The sequence below is a fragment of the Tachyglossus aculeatus genome, chromosome 18 (assembly GCF_015852505.1).
Source record: "Tachyglossus aculeatus isolate mTacAcu1 chromosome 18, mTacAcu1.pri, whole genome shotgun sequence".
Taxonomy (NCBI): domain Eukaryota; kingdom Metazoa; phylum Chordata; class Mammalia; order Monotremata; family Tachyglossidae; genus Tachyglossus; species Tachyglossus aculeatus.
This window is the reverse complement of record NC_052083.1, coordinates 27344240-27370580: the sequence shown is the minus strand read 5'-3', so window position 1 is coordinate 27370580 and position 26341 is coordinate 27344240. Positions and strand designations below refer to the sequence as shown.

At 44.7% G+C, this 26341-nt stretch overlaps 1 protein-coding gene across 2 annotated transcripts in view; it reads right to left on the bottom strand.

The window, feature by feature from the left end:
• PRRG1 (proline rich and Gla domain 1) overlaps window positions 1-25906 on the bottom strand; it is a 52126-nt gene extending 26220 nt beyond the window's left edge. The window contains exons 1-2 of one of the 2 annotated variants that reach the window (XM_038760319.1): window positions 25876-25906; window positions 2435-2484 (exon numbers count right to left, since the gene is read on the bottom strand). In XM_038760319.1, coding sequence (XP_038616247.1) covers window positions 2435-2444 — 10 coding nt within the window. In that variant the 5' untranslated portion in view covers window positions 2445-2484; window positions 25876-25906. Of the gene's footprint in view, window positions 1-2434; window positions 2485-16569; window positions 16608-25875 lie in introns of those variants that run through there. The other variant, XM_038760320.1, reaches the window with a different exon arrangement.
• Between the last annotated feature and the right edge of the window lie 435 nt (window positions 25907-26341).

Sequence of the window (26341 nt, the reverse complement as noted above, 5' to 3'; positions counted from 1 at the left end):
CTGTGGAATAAAGCCAACTATGTGATGGTCTTTTCCAGACTGCTCATTGTGGGATGCAAGAAAACCCTCTCCCCCCTGTGAAAACACAGTCTGTGTAGGAGGTTGCAAGTGAAAAGTGGTAAACTCCTTCTAAAACTAACAAGAATCAGAAGCAGTGTCATCTAGGGGATAGACCACGGGTCTGGAAGTCAAAAGGACCTAGGTTCTAATACCGGCTCTGCCACTTGTATGCTGTGTGACCCTGGGCAAGTCATTTCACTTCTCTGTGCCTCAGTTACCTCATCTGTATAATAAGTATTAAGACTGTGAGCTCCATATGGAACAAGGCAGTGTCCAATCTGAGAAGCAGCATGGCCTAGTGGCAAGAGCATGGGTTTAGGAGTCAGAGGATGTGGGTTCTAATGCCAACTCCACCACTTTTCTGCTGTGTGACCTTGGGCAAGTCGTTTAACTTCTCTGTGCCTCAGTTACTCATCTGTAAAATGTGGATTATGCCTGTGAACCCTACGTGGGACAACCTGATTACCTTGTATCTACCCCAGTGCTTAACAAATACCATAACTATTATTAATTATTTTTAACTTCTATCTACCCCAATGCTTAGTATGGTGCCTGGCACATAGTAAGCACTTAAATACCATTAAAAAGGATTACCATAAAATGTATATAAAAACTTTGAAAGTAAATGAGAAAGTTTCCCTTGAGATCAAGTTCTTAAAAGAAACTGGTTCTATGGGGAACTTTAAAGGACCAAAGAGCTCAAAATGCCCCCCTAATTCATTCAATTGTATTTATTGAGCGCTTACTGCCTGCAGAGCTAACAACAGCCAAGGATTAACAAAGACCTCTACTCTTTGGACATCACCTTCACAAGGTAGAGCAATGGAAATTGAATCATTCAGCAACTAACCCTAGCTTCAGGTTTCTTTGAACATTTGAATCCTCTCTAATGACAGAGAGCAGGTTGTAAAGACTGGTTATAAACATTTTGAGTGTTTAAGGATTGATTTTACACAAACAATAAGACTGTACCTCACCTAAGGGCTAAATATTTTGTCACTTAAATCTTTTTAAAAATCTAATGAATACTTTAACATAAACTTCCCCCAGCACTGGTTAATGGCTTACAAAAAACCCCACCAGAAGAACAGAGATTTGGGTTGGCTATCGCCCTTTCTCAACTTTAGGATGGAACGGCTGAGAGAACTAGTTTGCGGAAATAAATAATACATGTAGAACAAGTATCCATATTTGCCTTGATGAATATTTCACCTACTTCTCTCATTCAAGGGGGAAAATGATTTGTCCTCGCTCACTTTGAGGTAATTTCCATAATGTTGTTTCTTACACTTTAATTAATGGTTTTCAACTTATCAATCAACAGTATTTACTGAGTGTTCTGAGTACTACTATACTGAGCACTTGAGGGAGTACAATAGGGTTTGAAAATATAATCCCTGCCCTCAGTAGATCTGACAGTCAAAAATCTTTCTCTCCCTCTCCAAGTCACTTCTACCATCTTGGCCCCACTCTCTTCTACAAGAGCAGTGAGAAGTGTGCTTATTTTGTGCAGGGAATGTGTCTTCTTTGTTGTTGTATTGCAATCTCTCAAGTGCTTAATACAGTGCTTTGCACACAGTAATCGTTCAATAAATATGAATGAATGAATGAATGAATGAGGATGGTTTTATTTGAACCTGCTCATCAGATTAGGAGGGGAGAGGTGAGAGAGCAAAGGGCAGGCTGGAGGTGAGCAATGGTAGCAGTAATGGACATTTGCTGTTCTTTGAGGTAAACTTTTTGCTGTCAATCTAAGTCAGGAGGGAAATCATCACGCAATTCCTCTGGCACTCTCAAGAGAGAGACACATAGGAAACTCGTAACAAATACCACAATGATTATGATTATTTTTACTATCTGGCAAAGTGTGCAGCTGGCTAAGAGAAAGGCTAGTGGGAAGTGGACATGGCTGGGAATAAGCAGGAACAGGCAACGGAGAATGGAAAGAAAGGAAGGAAGGGAAAGGAAGAAAGAAAGAGAAAGGAAGAAAGAATGAAAGAAAGAAGCAAAGGATGAAAGAAAGGGTGAAACAAAGGATGAAAGGGTGAAAGAAGGGTTGAAAGGACAAAAGAAGTGATGAAATGATGAAAGAACAAAATGATGAAAGAAAGAAAGAAAGGAAGAGTGAAAGAAAGGAAGAATGAAAGGAAGGAAGAAAAAGTGGGGGGAGGAAGAATGGTTCCTATGCCAGTGAGATGGGTCTAGTTATGAGGGGCAATTTAGCTTCCAAGTGATAAAGATTTCAAAGGTGAGGGCTCCTATTGTAACTCAGACCTCTGAGAACAAGGCTGTCTTGCACAAACATCCCCGTGTCTTTGAATTCCTAGTAAGCTACCTTGTCAATTCCACACCATCAAAGCCAAGAGTCACTTACCTCTTCCCATGGTTTTCTTCCGTCAAGGGTTGGGGCTGTCTGGTAATTACCTGTACAACAAACCACAGATATGAAATGATTATCGATCTGTGATGACAGAGTTGATTACTGGAGTTAGTTCTACAGAATCTATTTTACCATTTGTCTTCCCCGTTAGAGTGTAAGCTGTACCTACCAAGCATCTAGTACAGGGCAGTGTCCCAGGTGGACTCTCAACAAATCCTACTACTACCAATAGAGTCACCCCCATCACACTACAGCTCGTTCCCCCTACCTTGTGGATAATGACTATTGGGTGGAAGTTTGGGGGTGGGGGAGTGGGAGAAAGGGGAGGGAGCCTGGTCTAATTATCATGTATCCATTCATTCATTCAATCATACTTATTGAGCTCTTACTCTGTGTGGAGCACAGTACCAAGTGCTTGGGAGAATACGACACAAGAATAAACAGACACATTCCCTGCCCACAATGAGCGTAGTCTATCTGCCCCAGAGTGGAGCATAGTGCTTGGCTCATATGTACCCATTTATTGAATATAAATTCCTTAATATAATAAACAAATATTGAATCCTTGGGTTTGGCATATTCTCCATGATCCGGGCTCATCACAGTAGGCAAACAAGTGAAGACTTGAAGAGGTGAGTTGGGAAGTCTAGGATTCCTTCCTAGTTCTGCCACTGAGAAGCAACGTGGCATAGCAGAAACAGCAAGGGCCTGGGAGTCAGATGACCTGGGTTCTAATCCCAGCTCCACCACTTACCTGCTTTGTGAACTTGGGCAAGTCACTTCACTTCTCTGGGCCTCAGTTATCTCATCTGTAAAATGGGGATAAGACTGCGAGCCCCATGTGGGACAGGGATTGGGTCCAATTCGATTTGCTTGCATCCACCCCAGTGCTTAGAACAGTGCCTGGCACATAGTAAGCGCTTAACAAATACCGTAATTATCATTATTATTATTATCCTCTGTGCCTCAGTTACCTCATCTGTAAAATGGAGATTAAGAATGTGAGCCCAATGTGGGCTGGGGACCGTGTCCAATGCAATTTGCTTGTATTCCCATCCAGTGCTTAGTACACTGCCTGACACATAGTAAGCGCTTAACAAATACCACAATTACTAGTCTACAGCTATATCGGTAAAATACTGCGTTGGCTTTCACAACAGATGGGTTTTGTTCAGGAAGTTCTTCCAGCGCTTCAAAGTGCGTTGCACCCCTGCTCACCTATTTGCTCGGCTGGAGACTCTGTGCCTTTGTGGGAAGATGACCAGAGGGGCGAGAGGATTAGAGGGGCACTGTACACGCTACCAAGGGCTATCATGTGGGTGGGGAATGCATCTGTTATATTATTATATTGTACCCTTCCAAGCGCTTAGTTCAGTGCTCCACACACAGTAAGTGCTCAATAAATACCACTAACTGACTGTCCAGCAACTTCACCCCCTAAAAGCTTTCATCCCTGGAGCAGGCTTTAACTTGCACTTCATCATTCTGGGTTTTACAAGCATCATGTAGTCTTTCTTAATATGCTACCTAAATCAGATGCTTTCCCCTTTTTATTTCCACACAATCTATTCCCAAGCAATATACATCTGTTTATTTATATTTACATCTGTCTCCCCCTCTAGACTGTAAGCTCACTATGGGTAGGTAACGTGTCTACAAACTTTGTTATATCGGACTCTCCCACGCGCTCAGTACAGTGTTCTGCACACAGGAAGAGCTCAATAAAGATGATTGATTAAAGCACAATTTATCAACACTGTCCCCAACCTCCATATTTGTTTTTACTCTTAGTTTTTCATTTATTCAAGCCATATCACATCCATCTAGGTTAGCATTTTGTTCAAATTTTTAAAAAATGTTTCTTTGGTTTCTTCTGCAGTACATGCCTTCCATGGGACCAGACCTGTCTTTAAAATGCCGTTATATAAAAGCCTTTCAATCAATCAAATCAATCTTTCAAGAAAAAACAAGCTTGGCTGTTTCTTTGAGCTACAAGTCTTTGAGTGACCTCCTATCATTTTCCCAACCTTAGATGTTGTCCTAAAACCTCCACCCCCTTTCCATTTTCACTGCCACTCTTGAAAAGTTCTAATGCACAAAACAGGAATCTCTTTGCCATTACCTCTTTCCAAAAGCCAGATACCCAGAAAAATCATTATCCAAATTAATTTATGGAGCAAGTCTTCTGAAAAGCCACAGAAATAAGAAGTCTACTATATGATAACAATATTCATATTTTCTTAAATGCTTACTATGTACCAACCATTTGAGAAGATACATATGTATATATCTGTAATTTATTTATGTATATTAATGTCTTTCTCCCCCTCTAGACTGTGAGCTTATTGTGGGCAGGGAATGTGTCTGTTTGTTGTTGTATTGTACTCTCCCAAGCGCTTAGTACAGTGCTTTGCACATAGTAAGTGCTCAATAAATACCACTGAATACAAGACAAGTCAGGCAGAATCAAAATGTTTAGCATTCAGTACAAAGAATCACTCTTTTCTAGACAATAGCTACGCTACTGATGATTGCCTGCCACCCAGCCAGAGATGCATAAATATTTCTGTAAAGACAACTTTTTTTTAAGCAGGCAATATTCTTGTTATGTTTATTCAAGAAAAGCCAACCGAGGCAGATATTCATTACAAGCTTTAATCATCAGGACCTAGAATTAATGAAGTCCTATGTACCAGTGAATTCTGCCAGCACTATTCTTTACCTGATGAAACAGGTAAATATGAAACAACTTGTATTTACACAAATATAAATTTAGACTTCATTTAAGACATCAGGGATTCACTTTTTTAAATGCACTACCGAATCCTACAGTAATTCTTCAAGCGGTCCATTGTTTGAACTTACTATTCAATTCCAGGAAGTTTCTAATTTTAAAGTGGGATTCAGTCATTTAGAAACAAACAAGTGGAAACACATTGGTAAAGTATTTTCGAGATGTGGTGAATGACCCTTTGTGCTCCAAAGAAAAGCACAGAGAAAACAATGCTTTTATGAATTATTAAAAAGGAAGAAAAATAGATTTAAAGTTCCTCTCAAAGTTTTTGCAACACAAGCTATTACTGTCAGATAGCTGCCAAGTTGATTTTTCTATGTTACACTGTCTCTAAACAAAGAGATGTTCTTCAAATCACACCACAGATGGTTTAAGAGTGGTTTGAGATGCGGCGTGGTCTAGTTGTTAAAGCACAGAGGCCTGGGGGTCAGGACCTGGGTTCTAATCTCGCTTCTGCCACTTGTCTTCTGTGTGACCTTGGGTAAGAAAGGAGACCACATACTGAATCCCCATTTTGCAGATGAGGGAACTGAAGCCCAGTGAAGGTGGGTGACTTGCCCAAGGTCACACAGCAGACAAAAGGCAGAGCCAGAATTTGCACCGTGTGCTTTTTCCATTAGGTCGCATTGTGTATCTATCCCAGCGCTGAGCATAGAGTAAGCACTTAACAAAAACCACTATTAACATTGCTATTCGTGCTACATATTATTATTTATTACAAGAACACAGTATAGGGGAACTAGATGTAATTGCTGTCTTAAAGGAAGTTAGAAAACCCAAATTACACACACTCCTAGCATTTGGACTCAACCTTCAATACCATAGTGAGGTCAGATGGGGTAATACAGAAGGCAGAATGGAATTTCATTCATTCAATTGTATTTATTGAGCACTTACTGTGTGCAGAGCACTATACTAAGCACTTGAAAAGTACAATTCAGCAACAGACAACTCCTACCCAACAATGGGCTCACAGTCTAGAATAATAATAACAATAATAATAATGGTATTTGTTAAGCACTTACTATGTGCCAAGCACTGTTTTAAGCTCCGGGGTAGATACAAGGTAATCAGGTTGTCCCATGAGGGGCTCACAGTCTTAATCCCCATTTTACAGAGGAGGTAACTGAGGCACAGAGATGTAAAGTGATTTGCCCAGTCACACAGCTGACAAGTGGCAGAGCCAGGATTAGAACCCACGACCTCTGACTCCCAAGCCCGTGCTCATTCCACTAAGCCACGCTGCTTCTCCAACACATTACCATCTTAAGAGAATTTCAAAACTTCAGCCTTAGACATTAAAATGTTTTTTGGCTCCCTGTCTAATACACTGCATCACCACTTTAAAATTAATGAGCTTCCTTCCGATGCCCAGATTGGACGCAACCACAAACTTCTGGGCCTGTGTTCAAGGCCGGGAAGGAACATACCCAGAAAAAGCCTACAGTGACTCTGGTGCAGTTAGAATCTAAGCTTTTCCATTTAATACATTTCCGTGGCCTAAAAGGCAAAAGAAGAGAGGCCTGATTTTCTGGCCTTTAAAGGGGGATGAGTTTGGAACTATTGGCTTTTTTACAGGGAGAAAGAAAGAGGCAGAAGGAGAAGAGTCCTCCTTTCCCTCCTATGCACCCCACCCACCCCCTACATTCTCTCTCTGTCCCTCGGTCTGTCTCTGCCTGTCCAGCTCTGTCTCTCTCTCTCTCTGCCTGTCTCTCTCCTTGTCTGACTACCTCTCTACCTGTCTCTGTCTGTCTGCCTCTCTTTCTCTCTGTCTCTGTTATATTGTTCTTGTTATAATGTGCTATGTTGTCCTTTCCCAAGCACTTGTTACAGTGCTTCACACATCGTACGTACAAAGCGAAGCAGCGTGGAAAGAGCCCGGGCTTAGGAGTCAGAGGTTGTGGGTTCTAATCCCACCTCTGCCACTTGTCAGCTGTGTGACTTTGGGCAAGTCACTTAGCTTCTCTGTGCCTCCATTCCCTCATCTGTTAAATGGGGATGAAGGCTGTGAGCCCCACATGGGACAACCTGATTACCATGTATCAATCCCAGCACTTAGAACAGTGCCTGGCACATAGTAGGCACTCAACAAAAACCATCATCATCATCATATAAATAAATATGATGCTTAATAAATGCTCAATAAATATGATTGAATGAATGAATCTCTTTCTGACCATCTGACTGCCTCTCTCTGTTTCTCTGCCTCTCTCTCTGTGTCTCTCTAACAGAAGTTGTCACCCATCTGAATCCTCAGGGTAGCCGGTTTCAGCAGTATTAGATAAACTGGATCACAAAGAGCAGGAAGAAAGTGGGAAGGAGGGGAAAAGTGCTCAGGTCCCCCCCACAAGCCCCGACAGACACTCGGAGACACACCGATCCACAAGAAGGGATCAAGCCAGACCTGCTCCTACTATGCTGCTGCTCCCTGGGGGTTTCCAGCAGGCAATATGGGGCTCTATCAGTCACCCCAGAACACACCTTCTGAAAAACCAGCTATGGCACCAGACCAGCCAAAGCTGCTGCTGCTTCTGTCCATTCACCTATGGCCGGGAAGCTGTCCCGCTTTTTTGAGCACCCTGCTGCCATCCCCATCATGGTTGCATCTACCACCACCCCCGCCACCCCAAGACTATCAACTCTCTTATGTTGTTGCATTGTGGTCTCCCAAGTGCTTAATTCAGTGCTCTGCACACAGTAAGTGCTCAATAAATACCACTGATTGATCGACTGATCCTCTAGACTGTCAGCTTGTTGTTGGAAGGGGCTGTGTCTACCAACTCTTTGTTTTCTTTTGTTGTCTGTCTCCCCCTTCTAGACTGTGAGCCCACTGTTGGGTAGGGACTGTCTCCATCTGTTGCCAGACTGTACTTTCCAAGTGCTTAGTACAGTGCTCTGCACACAGAAAGTGCTCAATAAATATGATTGAATGAACTCTTTTATATTGTTGCACTGTACTCTCCCAAGTGCTTAGTTCAGTGTTTTGTGCACAGTAAGCGCTGTGAGCCCCATGTGGGACAGGGACTGTGTCCAACCTATCTAAATTGTATCTAACCCAGAACTTAGAACAGAAGCAGTGTAGCTTAGTGGATAGAGCGTGGGCCTGGGAATCAGAAGGACCTGGGTTCTAATCCTTCTAATCCTGCTTCCACCAAATGTCTGCTGTGTGACGTAGAGAAAATCACTTCACTTCTCTGGGCCTGTTACCTCATCTGGAAAATGAGGATTAAGACTGAGAGCCCCATGTGGGACAGGGACTGTGTCCAACCTGATTAACTTATATGTACCCCAGCACTTACAAGGGCTTGGCGCTTGGCACATAGTAAGTACTTAACAGGTACCATAACTATTATTGTTACCATTATTAATATCAGTGTCTTCCAAGCACTAAGTACACTGCTTTGCATACAGTAAGCAATAAATACTATCAAATATTTGAGTGGGAACAGCAGGGTAAGAGCTCTTCCCTCTAGACTGTGAGCTCATTGTAGGCAGGGAATGCATCTACCAACTCTCTTATATTGCTGTTGTTACATAGTGTTGTTACACAGTGCTTGGCACACAGTAATCAATCAATCAATCGTATTTATTGAGCGCTTACTGTGTGCAGAGCACTGTACTAAGCGCTTGGGAAGTACAAGTTGGCAACATAAGCACTCAATAAATACGATTGATTGATGGATTGATTCAGAGGCAGGGCATAGTCCAGTGGAAAGGGCAGAGTGCTAATTCTGGCTCTGCCCCTTATCTGCTGCATGACCTTGGGCAAGTCACTTTGCTTCTCTGTGCCTCAGTTTCCTCCTGTGCAAATCCCTGTTCTCCCTCCTACTTGGACTGTGAGCCCCATGTGGGAACAGATTAACTTGTGTTTACCCCAGCACTTAGCACCGAGCTTGGAGTATAGTACACATTTAACAAATACCACAATCACTAACTGCTGGCTCGGTAGTTGGAGAGAGCATGAGTGTGAAAACTGGTGTCGGGGAGGGAATTTTCATTGTGTGAGCCTTGAGTGATCTGAGTATTTGGTCCATTCCAAACAGCATTCTACCCAAAACTCATAGTGAAGAGATGCATTGTGGAAGGATTGGACAAATGTTACTTAGCAATCATTCATAGTATGCGGCTAGGATTATATGTACTAAAAAATAATTGACCTTTAATTCAGAATCATCATGAAAGTCTGCCCTATTCAATCTTTCCTACCTTATTCTATCAAAGTGCTTCATGAATTTTCACAGATATGTAGAGAAAATAAATACATTACCATCAATAGCACAGCATAAGTAAAACACAGATAAAGAACCAAAGATTCAATATCACTAATGCTATCAGATAGAAACCCATCATCTCACTAATAACTCCCAGCCATAAATATTAATTTTATATGACTGTGGAGATATTTCAAGTGTTCACTAAAATATTATGGATAATGGTGCAACTCTAAATAAATTATGCTTGAGGCAGAGAAGAATCTTTCATTCAGTGAACTATGATAGTTGCCATTAACTACTACTGCCAGAATCATTTTAGAATCCTTACCAATTACTCTCTGAATAAGAGAATCCAATTTAAAAAGCGAATTTGGGTGAATTCTGAAGGACACATATGAAAAGTCTCTATGATTCCATGGAAAGCTCCTGCTTAGACTGTGAACTCCATGTGGAATAGGGACTGTGTCTGACCTGATTATCTAGACCAGCACTTAGAACAGTGCTTGGCACAGAGTGAACGCTTAAATGTTGTTTAAAAAGGTATAGTCAAGGGTAGGTCAAGGCCGGGGTGAAAGATTTCAATTGTGCCTGCTCCTTCTTCAGAAGAGAAAACCAGAAACCAAAGAAAGATTCCTGAGGAAGGGGAATCATGAGAATAATTAATAATAGTTGTGGTGCTTTGTTAAGCTCTTGCTATGTGCCAGGCTAGGGGGTTGATACAAACTAATCAGGCTAGACACAGTTGCTGTCCCACATGGGGCTCGCAGTCTTAACAGCCATTTTACAAATGAGGAAAATGAGGCACAGAGCAGTTAAGTGACTTGCTCAAGGTGACACTCCATATCCCCAGTACATCTCCGCAACAGGACTTTAAAGAATCACATTAACTGTAAGATTCCAAGGAGTGTTAAAGGGTCAGATTCTGCTTTCTCCCAGGTGAAGAGTAAAACCATTATGTCTCCTTCTCTCCAGTGTCTGTCATGGCGCATGTGCACCTGTTCACCTTTATCCTGGAAAACCCACACCACGTTTTGCAGTTTTTCTGAGTTTCCCAAATACACTACGGCATTAGCTGTTTATTTTTAGTCTGTGTGTTAAACTTTAATAAGCTTGTGTGAAAAGGCTAGACCATTAACAGGAGCTGAAACTGGACAAGATCAATGCAAAATGGACAAGAGTGGGGTGAAAGAAAGAAAAAGGTTAGGCCCTAAAACCTTGCTTTGGCTTTTTTGTTCTGTTTTATGGTATTCGTTAAGTGCTTACTATGTGTCAAACACTGTTTGAAAAGCTGGGATGGATACAAGTTGGGTTGGACACAGTCTCTATCCCACATGGGGCTCACAGTTTACGGAGAAGGGCGAGCAGGGGAACTGAGGCATGGAAAAATGAAGTGACTTGCCCAAGGCCCCACGGGAAATGTTTACCAGGTCCTCTAACTCCCAAGCCGGTGCTGTATCCAATAGGTCATGCTGTTTCTCAGTTGTTTTTAAAATTTATATATGTACTCATATTTATTAACATCTGTCTTCCCCTCTAGATCATGAGCTCGTTGTGGGCAGGGAATGGGTCTGTTGTTGTATTGTACTTTCCTAGGCACTTAGTACAGTACTTTGCACACAGTAAGTGCTCAGTAAATATGACTGAATGAATAATATGCCTCTCATTATAATAGCATCTTGAAAATATACAGTGCTTTCATTTCCCAAAGCTCTTTCCCATCAATCATTACCTCTACTCTCTTCCCAAGACCTCTGTAAGGATGGAGGGGCGATGATTATTATCCCCATTCTCCTGATGAGGAATCTGAGCCTCAGACAGTTGAAAAGACAGGCCCAGCTGGAAAAGAGCAGCAAGCAGGGTTACTGTTTCTCTTTTTGGGGGGTTCTGCTCCTGGCCGGATCCAGAATAGGGGGGCTTCTGGGACAGTCCCTTGTGTCTGACTGGCCCTGGTGAAGAACATGGGACTATTCCCTTTTAACTTGTTCTACTCCACGATTGAGCAGAATGCTAATTTCTGTCCACAGGGCTCAGTGACAATGACAACCCTTCAGTGCGCAAAAAGGACCATGTGACTCAGCCCTCGGGCCAGTTGGCTGGGAGCTAGGCTTCTCCAGCAGGTGCGGACTAGCAACCAGAGATGGGTGCTGGCAGCCTCCTGGTTTTGGAGCTGTCTCTCCTCATAATAATAATAAGAATAATAATAATTGTGCCATTTGTTGGGCGCTTACTATGTGACAGGCACTGTACTAAGCGCTGGGATGGATACAAGCAAATCAGGTTGGACAGTCGCTGTCCCACATAACAATAATAATAACTGTGCCATTTGTTAAGTGTTTACTATGGGCCAGGCACTGTACGAAGGACTGGGGTGGATACAAGCAAATTGGATTGGACATAGTCCCTTTGTCACATAGGTCTCACAGTCTTAATCCCCATTTTACAGCTGAGGTAACTGAGTCACAGAGAAGTGAAGCGACTAGCCCAAGGTCACACAGCAGACATGGGGCTCGGTTTCAATCCCCATTTGACAGATGAGGGAACTGAGGCCCAGAGAAGTGAAGTGACTTGCTCGAGGTCACCCAGCAGACAAGTGGCAGAGCTGGGATTAGAACCCAGATCCTTCTCTGACTCCCAGGCCGCTTCTCTGTCAACTAGGGCTGATGGTGGGTTGTCTCCTGGTCAGATATGGGCTGAGATCCGATCTTCCAAACCTGCTCAGAGTTAAAAATAACTGGTGCAAGGGTGACGCAGAAGGGAGTGGGAGTAGGGAAGTGTGAACTTGGTTGGAGAAGGCCTCTTGGAGAAGCAGTGTGGCTCAACAGAAAGAGCACGGGTTTGGGAGTGGGTTCTAATCCCGCCTCTACCACTTTTCAGATCTGTCACTTTGGGCAAGTCATTTAACTTCTCTGGGCCTCAGTTACTCATCTGTAAAGTGGGGATGAAGCCTGTTAGCTCCACGTGGGATAACCTGATTGCCTTTATCAACCCCAGTGCTTAGAACAGTGCTTGGCATATAGTAGGCGCTTAACAAATACCATCATTAACTAATTAATGGACAGAGCAAAGGTCCAGGAGTCAGATGGACCTGGGTTCTAACCCCAGTTCTGCCACTTGTCTGCTGACCTTGGGCAAATCACTTCACTTCCCTGGGCCGATGTCACCTGTAAAATGGGGATTAAGACCATGAACTCCTTGTGGAACATAATAATAATAATAATAATAATCGGGGTATTTGTTAAAATGGCCAGGATTCATACTGCATTCCCTGACTGTATTCTTCCGTCGCTTGCAGATGGTTAGACAGAGCTAAATTCTCGGGCCCACCTGCCGACGGCAATCGAGGGGGAGGAGGAAGGGCAGAACGGACCAGGGGGATCCCGTGGGAGCCCGGAGTCCCGTAACACAGCCTGGCAGCGGGGCTTTTGGGAGTCGAGAGTGGCTGCAGTGCTAGGCAGCCATTAGCAGGGTGGAAAACTCGGCTTGAGCCGAGTCTTCCTGAAGGTCCGGATTCCAAGAAGCAGGTTTTAAAAGATCGTTGGCTCTGAGGAAGAAGAACGCCTTGATGACAAACATCTGTTTGTAAGCGCATTCGGTGTGGGATGGATTTCCACCCACGCGATGGTCAGCTCACGGTACCTACATACCGACCTACTCACTACCCACCCCTTTCGCACACATGTGTAATTTATTTATTTGTACTGGTCTGTCTCCCTCACTCTAGATTGTGAGTTCATTGTGGGCAGTGAATGCATCTGTTTATTGTTGGATTGTACATTCCCTAGAGCTTGGTACACAGTGCTCTGCACACAATATGCACTCAACAGATAGGACTGAATAAATGAAACTCACTCTCTTCTCTCTCGCAATTGAACCCTCCCCTCTTTATTCCCTCCTGCTTGGAACTCCCTCTTACTTCACATTTGGCATACCCACCGCTCTCCTCAAAGCGCTCCTAAAATTGCATCTCCTCCAGGAAGACTTCCCTGACTGAACCTCTCATCCCCCCCACCCTATTTTCCCTCCCTTCTTTGTCCATCAAGCACTTGAAGAAACAGCGTGGCCTAGTGGCAGGAGCCCGAGCTTGGGAGTCAGAGGACATGGGTTCTAATCCTGGCTCCGCCACTCGTCTGCTGGGTGACCTTGAGCAAGTTATTTCACTTCTCTGTGCCTCAGTTCCCTCATCTGGAAAATGGAGATTAAGACTGTGAGCCCTGTTTGGGACAAGGGCTGTGTCCAACCTGATTAGCTTGTATCTACCCCAGCTTTTAGAAGAGTGCCTGGAATATAGTAAGCGCTTAAATACCACAATTATTATTCTTATTATTAGTAGTAGTAGTAAGCATCTAATCAATACCATTGATTGACTGTGATTGCTCTCTCCTGAGGAGGCCTCACCTTCTTGACTCCAGGAGGGAAAGGGGAGGAGCCGACCTGGTCCATGTCCCACAAAGCTGCTTTCACACCATCCCAACTTCTCCACCCAGCACCATCTCTTCCTTTGAAAAATAATAATATTAATAATTGTGGTATTGGTTAAGTGCTTACTATGTGGCAAGCACTGTACTAAGTGCTGGGGTGGATATGAGCAAATTGGGCTGCAACCCTTGCCACCCGCCTCTACCAACCACTGCAAAGCCTTGGCACAGTCATCTTTGTCCCTTCTCTCGCTCCTTGGCTTTTCTAATTATGATAATAATTATAATAATGATAAAGTAGTATTTGTTAAGCACTTACATTGTGGTAAGCGCCAAGGTAGATGCACGCTAATCAAGTAGGACACAGTCCATGTCTCACATGGGGCTCACCGTCTTAATCCCCATTTTACAGATGAGGGAACTGAAGCACCGAGACCTGAAATGACTTGCCCAGAGTCATACAACCGACACTCACTGGAGCCGAAATTAGAATAAAGGTCCTCCGACTCCCAGGCCCTATCTACTAGTTCATGCTGCTCACTGTGGGCAGGGAATATGCCAGCCAATTCTGCTAACTCTCCCAAGCACTGAGTTCCTGACATAGCCCTTAACAAATACCACTCCCAAGCACCCAATAAGTACGATTGATTGATTTGATTCTCTCCTTTTCTTCTCCTCCTCTGACCTCGGGGACATCCAGGCAGATGCCCTGAGGTCACCTCACCCACTCACATTCCCCCATTCCTCACCTCTGAACACTTCTTCCTCACCCCAACTCGCTGACACACCAATCTACACAGACCCTGGATTTCAACATCACTAACCTTTGCTCCATTCCGAACCTCATCACCTCTGAAATCCCTCTCTGATCACTATCTTCTCACCTACCATCTGATAATAATGATTATTATTATGGTATTTGTTATGCGCTTACTATATGCCAGGCACTGTATTAAGCGCTGGGGTGGATACAAGCAGCATGGCTTAATGGAAAGAGCATGGATTTAGGAGTCAGAAGTCGTGGGTTCTAATTCCGGCTCCGCTACTTATCAGCTGTGTGACCTCGGGCAAGTCACTTAACTTCTCTGTTCCTCAGTTACCTCATCTGTAAAATAGGGGTTAAAACGGTGAGCTCCTTGTATATACCTCAGCGCTTAGTACAGTGCCTGACACATAGTAAGGGCTTAACAAAATACCATATTAGGAAAGAAAAAAAGAAAATAAAGAGCCCAGACTTGGGGGTCACAGGACCTGAGATCTAATTCCGGCTCTGCCACTTGCTTTCTGTGTGATCAGGGGAGAGTCACTTAACTTCTCTGTGCCACAGTTTACTCGTACGTAAAATAGGGATTCAACTCCTGTTCTCCCTCCTACTTAGACAGGGACTGTGTATGACCCTACCCAAACACTTAGTATGAAGCTTGGTGCATAAGTGCTTAATGAAATTAGCCCAATTATAGTCATCATCCATTTCACTTCGAGCTTCCTATTTCAAGATCTAGTCTTCATTTTCCTAGAAGTACTCTAATTGGGGACATTAATTGTGATTATTCATCTTACTTTCCATTCACAAGATAGGAAAATGCATGGGAAACAATGTTAAAAAGTTGTTTGTGAACCATTGTGGTCCACTATCTTTGCAAATTCATCGGTTCTACCCTAATTGTGTGAATGGGATGTTTGCTTTTTTTCCTCTCTTTTTGCCACATTCATTAGAAACAAAGTCTGTTTTTAGGAATGCTGTTTGGATACAATTTAAGCACTGTTTTAGTCAAACAGATTCAGCCCACACATGTGTCTGCTAAAGTGAAAAGAGAAACAGAACAGCAAACGTTATATAGAGAAATGGGAACAGTTCTTAAATATTAAACTTAATATTTAAATGGTATTTAAATGGTATTTGTTAAGTGTTTATCATGCCCTGAGCACTATGCTAAGTGGTAGGGTAGTTACAACAGTCAGATCGGATGCAACCCCTACCCCAGATGGGATTTACAGTCTAGAGGGAAGGCAGGGTGGTCTAGTGCACAGGACGTGTCTAGTGCACAGGATGCGTCACACGGTCATCTATGGGAGATGGAGACGTCACTAGGTGGCCCCTGGAGAAAGAGCCAGGACTGGTAATGCTGAATATAGAAATACAAGAGTAAAGCTAAGGTATCATCAGGTGTCCTCTAGACTGTAAGCTCACTGTGGGCAGGGAATGTGTCTGTTATATTGTTGCGTTGTATTCTCCCAAGCGCTTAGTACAGTGTTCTGCACACAGTCAGCACTCAATAAGGATCACTGGTTGATGGATCAATTGATCGGGTTCAATGGGACCTGAACCCTAATGAAGCAAGTCCCAGGATCATCTGGCCTGGGTAAAAAAGACAAAATGCTCAGGCCCAGGCACTGGTGTTGTCTGGTGGATCGAGCAAAACAAAGGGCCAGATGGTCTGTGTGTGAAAGGGACAGACAGGGAGAACACACAGGGAGATATCGGGAGACACACAGAGAAACGCAGGGGGAGACGCACAGAGAGGTGCAGAGGGAGACGTCCAGGGAGAGGTACAGAGATGCAGAGGGAGACACACAGAGAGATGGAGAGGGAGACACACAGAGCGATGCAGAGGGAGACATACAGAGAGACACAGAGGGAGATGCCCAGAAAGATGCGGCAAGGAACACACAGAGAGACTCAGAGAGAGACGGAGATTGAGTCACCTGTCCTGCTGGTCTGTGAAGTCTGCAGCTGGGAGTTGGTGGGGGAGGCATATTCTCTCCTGGACCCTGGAGCCCTTCAGCCCCCTCAGGTCTGAAACTGGAGATGGGGTCAGGGAGAGATGGCCCAGGGATTGGGGGGTGAGGGGACGCAGCCTGGGCAGCAGGACGAGTGGGAGACACGGATCGGGGTGCGAGGGGGTGGGGAAGGGAAGGAGAATGAGGGTGGGGACAAAAAGGAAGCATGGGAGCCAAGAGGAAGATGCATTTTTCTAGACCTCAATTTTCTCATCTGTACAATGGGGGTAAAATACCTGTTCTCCCTCTTTCAGACAATGAGCCCCACGTAGGGGTGTCAACTGATTTTACTGTATCGACCCCAACACTTAGCCCAGTTCTGGGCAGCTAGTAAGCACCCAATGAATACCACAATCATTCAAGATACTCACTGAATGGTGAATGACCTTAATGGAGTCCCACCGATGACAAATCCTCTCCCCCTCATCCCCCTCTCCATCCCCCCCATCTCACCTCTTTCCCTTCCCCACAGCACCTGTATACATGTATATGTTTGTACATATTTATTACTCTATTTATTTATTTATTTTATTTGTACATATCTGTTCTATTTATTTTATTTTGTTAGTATGTTTGGTTTTGTTCTCTGTCTCCCCCTTTTAGACTGTGAGCCCACTGTTGGGTAGGGACTGTCTCTATATGTTGCCAACTTGTACTTCCCAAGCGGTTAGTACAGTGCTCTGCACACAGTAAGCGCTCAATAAATACGATTGATTGATTGATTGATTGACAAATGCCTGCTTAAAGGGAACCTGGAGAATTCACTGCAGTGACCTTCAAGACCTTGTTTACTTACTTAAATCAATGCCTGTTTCCCCCTCTAGATGGTAAGCTCCTTGTGAGCGGGGATGTGTCTACCAACTCTCTTATACTGTATTCCTCCAGGCACTTAGTACAGTGCTCTGCACACAGGTAAGTGCTCAATAAATACCACTGATCAATTAAAATTAAACTGGCCATTCTAAATCATGGGACTTAAGCAAGTTGGAAGATAGAAGTAGTTTCTGTTCCTCGCTAAAGTTCCGATGGCTTTATTATGCCAAACCTCCTAGGATGCTTTAAAGTCCCCCTATCCCAGTGCATTTTCATTGTTAAATAGACTTTACTGCAAATTTTTTAATGGTATTCATTAAGCGCTTACAATGTGCCAGGCACAGGTCTAAGCACTGGAGTTTACACAAAGCAATCGAGGTGGACACTGTCCATGACCCACATGGGGCTCACAGTCTTAATCCCCATTTTACCGATAAGGTACCTGAGGCCCAGAGATGTGAGGTGACTTGCCCATGGTCGCACAACAGGCAAGTGGCAGAGCTGGGTTTAGAACCCAGGTCCTTCTGAATCCCAGGCCCGTGCTCTCTCCATTAGGCTATGCTGCTTTGGGAACTGAAATGCCTCTGATTAGATGTATTCCATTTGGCATTTATACAGGACCCACTATACCTCAGTGTTATTTTGTTAGTAACTGTATTCATTAGGTGCTTACTACAGGGCCACAATGTGCTAAGTGCTGCTGTAGATACCAAGATAGTGCGGTCGGACACAGTTCCTGTCCCACATGGGGCTCACAATCTACATTCATTCACTCATTCTTTCAATCAAATTTATTGAGCGCTTACTGTGTGCAAAGTCTACATGGATGGGAGAAGAGATATTTCATCCCTATTTACAGATAAGGAACTGAGGCCCAGAGAAGTTGAGTGACTTGCCCAAGGTGACGGAGAAGGCAAGTGGTGACATCAAAATTAGAACCCAGGTCCCCTAACTCCTAGACCCGTGTTCTTGCCACTAGGCCATGCTGCTTCTCCCAACAGCATTGCTCCTCGTAACATCTGAGGTAGAGTGTCTTTTGCAGAAGCTGAATTTAAGACATAGAGGATGAAATGATTCAGCTCCATAGAAGTCGACAATAGAACACATCCATATCCATCTTCATGTATGTGGCCTTAGCTGATTTGACGCAGCTGCCTTCCTGATGCAAACACAAGAGCAAAATAACATAGTGAATTATTTACCTACCTGGAAAAACCTTAGCCCATTTCCTACCTAAAGTCCTAACAGGAAACTCTGCCCACCTTTCTCATTACTAAACAAAGACAAAAACACACAGAACACATTGTCCATTTTCACAGATTTTTACATCCTCAACCAGGCACCTTAAAAATCTCTGTAAATGCATTTAAGCAAAACAAGCCTTGCAACCCACAAGGCGAGGAGCCAGCAAGCCTCTTCTCCCATCATGTGATCATTACTTCATTAAGTACTACAGTGTCATTAAAGCACAACAGAAGCAGTTAGTTCCTATCTGAAAAGATCAGAACACTGATTGTTCTTCCCCCTCCAGAAATTTTCTGGATTTATTTTTCCTCCCGCCCTGTAAAGTCACCGTTGCATAGAAGGTCTTGCGAGAAGAAAGGAGAAAAATCTAGCAGTGAAGAATGTTGCTATTTATACACAATACATAGAACCTCGAGAAAGATAAACAACAGACTTGGAGTGCGAGCCCCATGTGGTATGGGGACTGTATCCAACTTGATTGCCTCGTACTTACTTAACAACTATCATATTTTAACAAACTATCTGGGCTAAGCACAACTCCAGGACAGTCTTCAAAACTAAATGACCATGTAGGTTGTGAACATCACTAAACTTGAAAAATCCCTCCGAAGTAGGATGGACAGTGTAATACTATTATTACAATCACTACCATAAAAGATTTGTTGGATTGGAAGCTCGAGGCACTGTACTTATCTTTGGAAAACTTAATTCAGGAAAATGTGAAAATACGGATTAGAATGATCAAGTTGTTCCAGACAGAAACAAACAGCTGCACGGCAAGGAAGCAGAACAGCCTAGTGGTTATTGTCCGGGCCCGGGAGTCAGAAGGACCTGGGTTCTAATCCCAGTTTCATTCATTCAATCATATTTATTGAGTGCTTACTGTGTGCAGAGCACTGTACTAAGCGCTTGGGAAGTACAAGTTGGCAACATATAGAGATGGTCCCTACCCAACAACGGGCTCACAGTCTAGAAGGGGGAGACAGACAACAACGGATCTGCCCTATTTGTTTGCTGAGTCACCCTGGGCAAGTCACTTCGCTTCTCTATGTCTCAGCTACCTCGTCTGTAAAATGGGGATTAATACCAACAATAATTGTGCTGTCTGTTAAGCGTTTACTATGTACGAAACACTGTACTAAATGCTGGGGTCGATATGAGGAAATCAGGTGAGACACAGTCTCTGTCCCACGTGGGGCTCATAGTCTTGATCCCCATTTTACAGTTGAGGGAACTGAGGCATACAGAAGTGAAATCCTGGACTGTGCCTACCCTGGTTAGCTTGTATCTACCCCAGCGCTTCCTATAGTTCCTAGCAAACAGTAAGCATGGAACAAATACCATAAAAAAGTCATCAACAATAAATCGATGGTTTTTATTAAAAGCTAAACTAAGGTGACAGAGAACAATTTTTTAGATAGTGAGTCTCCCACACCCAAGGCCAACATCACATTCCCACCTGTTTCCTTTCCCAGAATTTAGTACTGTGCTCTACACCGAGTAAGTGCTCAATAAATACCATCGATTGACTGAAAGATAATGATTTACAAAACCCAAACACAAATTATCTGTCTTCAGCTCTTTTTGCAAAGGTCAACTTGTTCCAAAGAAGGGCACAATCGCTCCTGTAAAAAAATTCAGCTGGATCATTTAAATTGAATTTGGAATAACTGAGCTAAAAAAACTTTGCCTTTTGTACTAATTACCTCCACATTTTAGATGAAATCAACTTTAGGCAAAAGTAAGTCATTTTAATCAAATCCACAATACAGCCACGTACAGCTCATCTGAAATCGGAAAATTTGATTTCCTAATATATGTACCAGGATAAGACGAAGACGCTTTTACTCGGAGGATTTCAAAGCATAAATATAATTACAACCACTTACACTTCTAACACCCACTCCGGGTAATTTGATACCTACAAGGGGGGGGGGACGGGACTGGCCCTGAATTTGCATCACTAACTAGTTCCATGCAGGGACAAGCTCTACATTCAGTGAGCGTTCTGTAACTACCATTAACTGATTGACATTATCATCCACAAGCAGACTTATGCCTCACAACCTACGCGCGGCCTATGGCTGTGACATTTACGTCTCTCAGTCGATCGATCGTGTTTGCCAAGCGCCTACTGTGTGCGGAGCACTGTACTAAGCTCTTGGGAGAGTACAATATTCATTCAATCGTATTTATTAAGTGCTTACTGTGTGCAGAACACTGTACTAAGCACTTGGAAATACAATTCAACAACAAAGACAATTCCTGTCCACAATGAGTTTACAGTCTAGAGGGGGAGACGGACATGAGTAGAAATAAATAAAAAAAGTTATGGATATGTAGGGGCTGTAGAGCTGAGGGGTGAGGCATAAAGGGGTCAAATCCAAGGGCTGGGGCGACGCAGGAGGGAGCGGGAGAAGAGGAAATGAGGGCCTCGTCAGGGAAGGCTCTTGGAGATGGGCCTTCTTTTAGGAATATTTAGCAGGCCAAATGTGAAAGTAAAGTTTGGAATGATCGTGGTATTCCAGTTGGAAATGAACACCAATCAATGGCATTTATCGAGCGCACCCTGGGTGCACGGCCCTGTAGTAATAATAATGATGGTATTTGTTAAGCGCTTACTACGTGCCAAGCACTGTTCAAAGCGCTGGAGCACTGGTCTGAGCACTGGGCACTGTTCTAGCACTTACAGAGCGTACAATTTCTTTAAAGAGCTCCCTCGCCGGTGGACAGGGATCAGGTCCAATTCCCACCCACATTCCTTCCCAGCATTTAATACAGCTCTCTGCATAATAAGCGCTTAATAAATACTATCACTACTACGCCACCTACACAGATTTGGGAGACACGATCATACACACAAGGAGCTTACAGTCGAGAAGAGAAGTTCTTAGACCCAAGTCTTCCAGCTATCTGCTCAGGTGTATTCAACTGAATATTTAGTTTTAGTTATTCTGACTGTATTGCGTACTAACATTTCTCTCTCCCCACACAGGAGAAAGGGAATGTGATTTTTTTTATCGTATATTTATGGTCTCTACTGAGCGCCAAGTGTCAAACGCTGTTCTAAGAGCTGGAGGAGGTAGATTTGTGTTTCTATTTAAAGCCCTCCATCACCATGCCTGCTACTCTCCTACTACAACTCAGCCTGCACACTTCGCTCCACTAATGCCAACCTACTTACTAGACAACAAGCTCGTCTATCTCACCGCCAACCTCTCACCCAAGTCCTGCCTCTGGCCTGGAACGGCCTCCATCTTCACATCCGATGGACTCTCTCCACCTTCACAGCCTTATTGAAGGCCCATCTCCTCCAAGAAGCCTTCCCCGACTATGCCCTCATTCCTCTTTACCCAGTCCCTTCTGCATCTCCCGTATTTGCCTCCTTTAGTCACCCCTCCCTCAACCCACAGCACTTATGTACAGATCTGTAATTTATTTAATTATAATAATATCTTTCCCTCTCTAGACTGTGGGCTCATTGTGTGCAGAGAATGTGTCTGCTGACCTCATTATATGCACTCTCCCAAGTGCTTAGTACAGTGCTCCTCACATAGTAAGTGCTCAATAAATATGATTAATTGATTTTTTTGAACTTCCCTGGCACTTGGACCAGTGCAATGCATTCAGTACGTGCTCAGTAAATAAATGGATCCATAAATACCATTACTACTACTACCCTCACTAATTCCCTGTGGGCTCTGAATAAGAAACTTTGATCTCTCCAAATGTCAGATTTTATTAAATAAAATCCAGGTTCTGCTAAATTTCCTGCTTTGGGGTGGGGGTGGGTCAAAGTTACTGCTCTAAAGCCCTGGCATTGACAATTAAAAAGTGCTTTACAACTTGGCATATATGTTGCTATTGAGGGAAGAATAGTTTTTTGAAGTTGAAAACTTGTCAGTTACAAAATACTGATTCCCTTAAACGAAAACAACGTTTGTTCTAGAAAGCAAAAACCCATACAATCCCGTTTGTTCCACGCAGGGGAGAAAATGACTCTTTATAAACGCCTCAGATCTAAAGATAACTGTTTATTTAGCACTGCTCCACAATAAAGGGAAAGGGGTGGGGGAGGAAACAGTTCAGCATGTTGCTATACTAAACGGAAACAAAGGAAAACCCACAGACAATAATAGTTTAGGGAGTGGGGTCAAACCTAAGTAAGGGGCAGCAGGAATTTCCAAGAATTCTCAGTCAACTCGGGAATTTGGAGGGATTTTGTCTTGCATTTCCTCACATTTTATGGACTACGAACGTTCCTGGGCGTCTGTTTTTTTTTCTTTTTTAAGGGAACTTGCTTAGTACTTACTATGAGCCTGGTACTGTACTAAGCGCCGGAGTAGATACGAGACAACCAGGCTGGTCACGGTCCCTATCCCAAGCGTAGCTCACAATCTTAATCCCCATTTTACAGATGAGGCACCGGAGGCCCTGAGAAGTGAGATGACTTGCTCAAGGCCACACAGTAGACAAGTGGCGAAGCTGGGAATCATCATCATCATCATCAATCGTATGGTCTTCTGGCTCCCGGGTCTGGGCCCTTTCCACCACTGCTTCATTTTCAGTGAGGGCCTTCCTGACTTACTTTTCTTTTGGTGGTTTTATTGCTCATCCCATTCTCACCTGGTAGACACAATCTTCCCATCAGCAGCGAAGCTTTGGAACGGGTCAATTTTTCCATCTCCTAGAGCCTCTCTCCCTCCCCAATCCGGGCCACTTACACCATCATTTAAGTGCCCTGCAAATTTAGATTTTGTCTCCTGCCCGCCTCTTCAACACTCTACCTAGCAGTTTAGGACTTTGCTCCAATTTCCTCTCCCTGAGTGCCAGTGGCATGACCCGTCGATGGGTGGGGAGTCTCTCTCCTTGTTGCTGAACTGTACTTTCCAAGCGCTTAGTCCAGTACTCTGCACACAGTAACCGCTCAATAAATACAACCAAATGAATGAATCGTCAACAATCCATCAATCAATGGTACTGAAGGAGTGCTTACTGTGTGCAGACTGTGAGCCCACTGTTGGGTAGGGACTGTCTCTATATGTTGCCAACTTGTACTTCCCAAGCGCTTAGTAGAGTGCTCTGCACACAGTAAGCGCTCAATAAATACGATTGATTGATTGCAGAGCACTGCACTAAGCACCTGGAGGAGTACAATATAAGCATCAGATTTATTGAGGACTTATTAAACACTTACTGGGTGCAGAGGACTGTACTAAGTGATAGAGAGAGTACAATATAACAATCAATTGGATTTATTGAGCACTTACTGTTTGCAGAGCACTGTACTAAATGGTTAGGAGAGTACAATATAACAATCAAACGGATTCACTGAGCACTTACTGGGTGCAGAGCACTGTACTAAGTGCTTGAGAGTACAATATAACAATTATTTGGGTCTATTGAGCACGTACTGCTTGCAGATCACTGTACTAAATACTTAGGAGAGTACAATATAACAATCAACTAGCTATATTAAGCACTTACTGTGTGCACCATACTATAACAACTACTTGATGACATTTACTGAGCGATTACTGTGTGCAGAGCACTATATTAAGCTCTTAGGAGAAAACAATAATAACAATAACAATAACGGTATTTGTTAAGCTCTTACTATGTGTCAAGCACTGTTCTAAGCACTGGGGTAGATGCAAGGTAATCAGGTGGTCCCACATGGGGCTCACAGTCTTAATCCCCATTTTACAGACGAGGGAACTGAGGCACAGAGAAGTGAAGTGACTTGTCCAAGGTCACACAGCAGACAAGTGGTGGAGTCGGGATTAGAACCCACGTCCTGCCTCCCAAGCCCGGCCTCTTGCCTCGCCGCTTCTCAATATAACAATCGATCGTCTATATTGAGCGCTTATCGTGTGCAGAACACTAGAAAAAGCACTTGGGAGGGTACGACAGACCGATGGCATTTATCGAGCGCTTACCACGAGCAGAGAACTGTACTAAACGCTTGGGAAGGTAGTACTGAGAAGCAGCATGGCTCAATGGAAAGAGCATGGGCTTGGGAGTCAGAGGTCATGGGTTCTAATCCCGCCTCCGCCAACTGTCAGCTATGTGACCTTGGGCAAGTCACTTAACTTATCTGTGCCTCAGTTACCTCATCTGTAAAATGGGGATTGAGACAGTGAGCCGCACCAGGGCAACGCGATCACCTTGTATCCTCCCTAGCGCTTAGAACAGTGCTTTGCACATAGTAAGCGCTTAATAAATGCCATCATTATTGTTATTGGTAGTAATACAATGTAACAATGAATCAATCCTATTTACTGAGCGGTCTAGCTCGGACAGAGCGGGGTAAATAAGTGCTTGGGAAAGTAAGCGGTAACGCTGAATCTGATTGCGTTTATTCACTCATTCATTCATTCAATCGTATTTATTGAGCGCTTACTGTGTGCAGAGCACTGTACTAAGCGCTTGGGAAGTACAAGTTGGCAACATATAGAGACGGTCCCTACCCAACAGCGGGCTCACAGACTAGAAGAAGAAGAAGAATGGCATCTATTAAGCGCTTACTATGTGCAAAGCACTGTTCTAAGACTGTGAGCCCACTGTTGGGTAGGGACTGTCTCTATATGTTGCCAACTTGTAGTTCCCAAGCGGTTAGTACAGTGCTCGGCACACAGTAAGCGCTCAATAAATACGATTGATTGATTGATTACAAAGTGATCTGGTTGTCCCAAGGGGGGGGCTCACAGTCTTAATCCCCATTTTACAGATGGGGGAACTGAGACCCATAGAAGTGCGGTGACTTGCCCAGTCACACAGCTGACAATTGGCAGAGCCGGGATTTGAACCCATGAACCGCACTCTCTCCACTCAGCCACGCAGCTATTGGGCGGTTACAGTGTGCAGAGCACTGTACTGCGCGCTGGGGGGTTGGGGGGGGGGGGGCGTACAGCCTGACAGTGTGCCAGGGTGGGTGGGTGGGTGGGCGCGGTCCCTGCTCACCAGGCGCTGGCAGCCCAGACCCGGATCGTTCCAGGAGCCCAAGAAACGCCCTGGCGGCAGCGGGGGCACAACCGGGGGGGCATCCCGGGGGGCATCCCCGTGTCCCGGGGGCCCGGCCGGAGAAGCAGGACGCTCTTTGTGCCCGCCGCCCCTCCCCTCCCTTCTCCTCCCCTCCCCCGCGCTCCGTGTGCCCGGCCGGGCCCCACTTACCCGTGCGCGCCGCCCGCTGCTCCGCGCTCCGGCGGCCACCGCCGCCGCCGCCCCCGGCCGACAACAACCACCTCCTCCCTCCTCCTCCCTTTTCCTCCTCCCTCCTCCCTCCTCCTCCTCCTCCTTCCGGCCGGGCGACGACCCTCCGCCCCTCTCCCCCCTCCCGGCCCGAGGCCGCGCTACGCCTGCGCACTGCGCGCCGCCACCGCCTCCACCGCCCCCACAGCCTTCACAAGCCTCCAACGGCCGGCCTCCCAGCCTCCACCGCTCCCACCGGCCTCCACCTCCTGCACTGCTTCACCGCCTTCACCGGCCTCCACCGTCCCGACAGCCTCCACCGCCCCCGCAGCCTTCACCAGCCTCCACCTCCCCCACAGCTTCATCGGCCTCTACGGCCCTCACAGCCTCCACCGCCTTCATCGGCCTCCCAGCCTCCACCGCCCCCCACGGCCTTCACCAGGCTCCC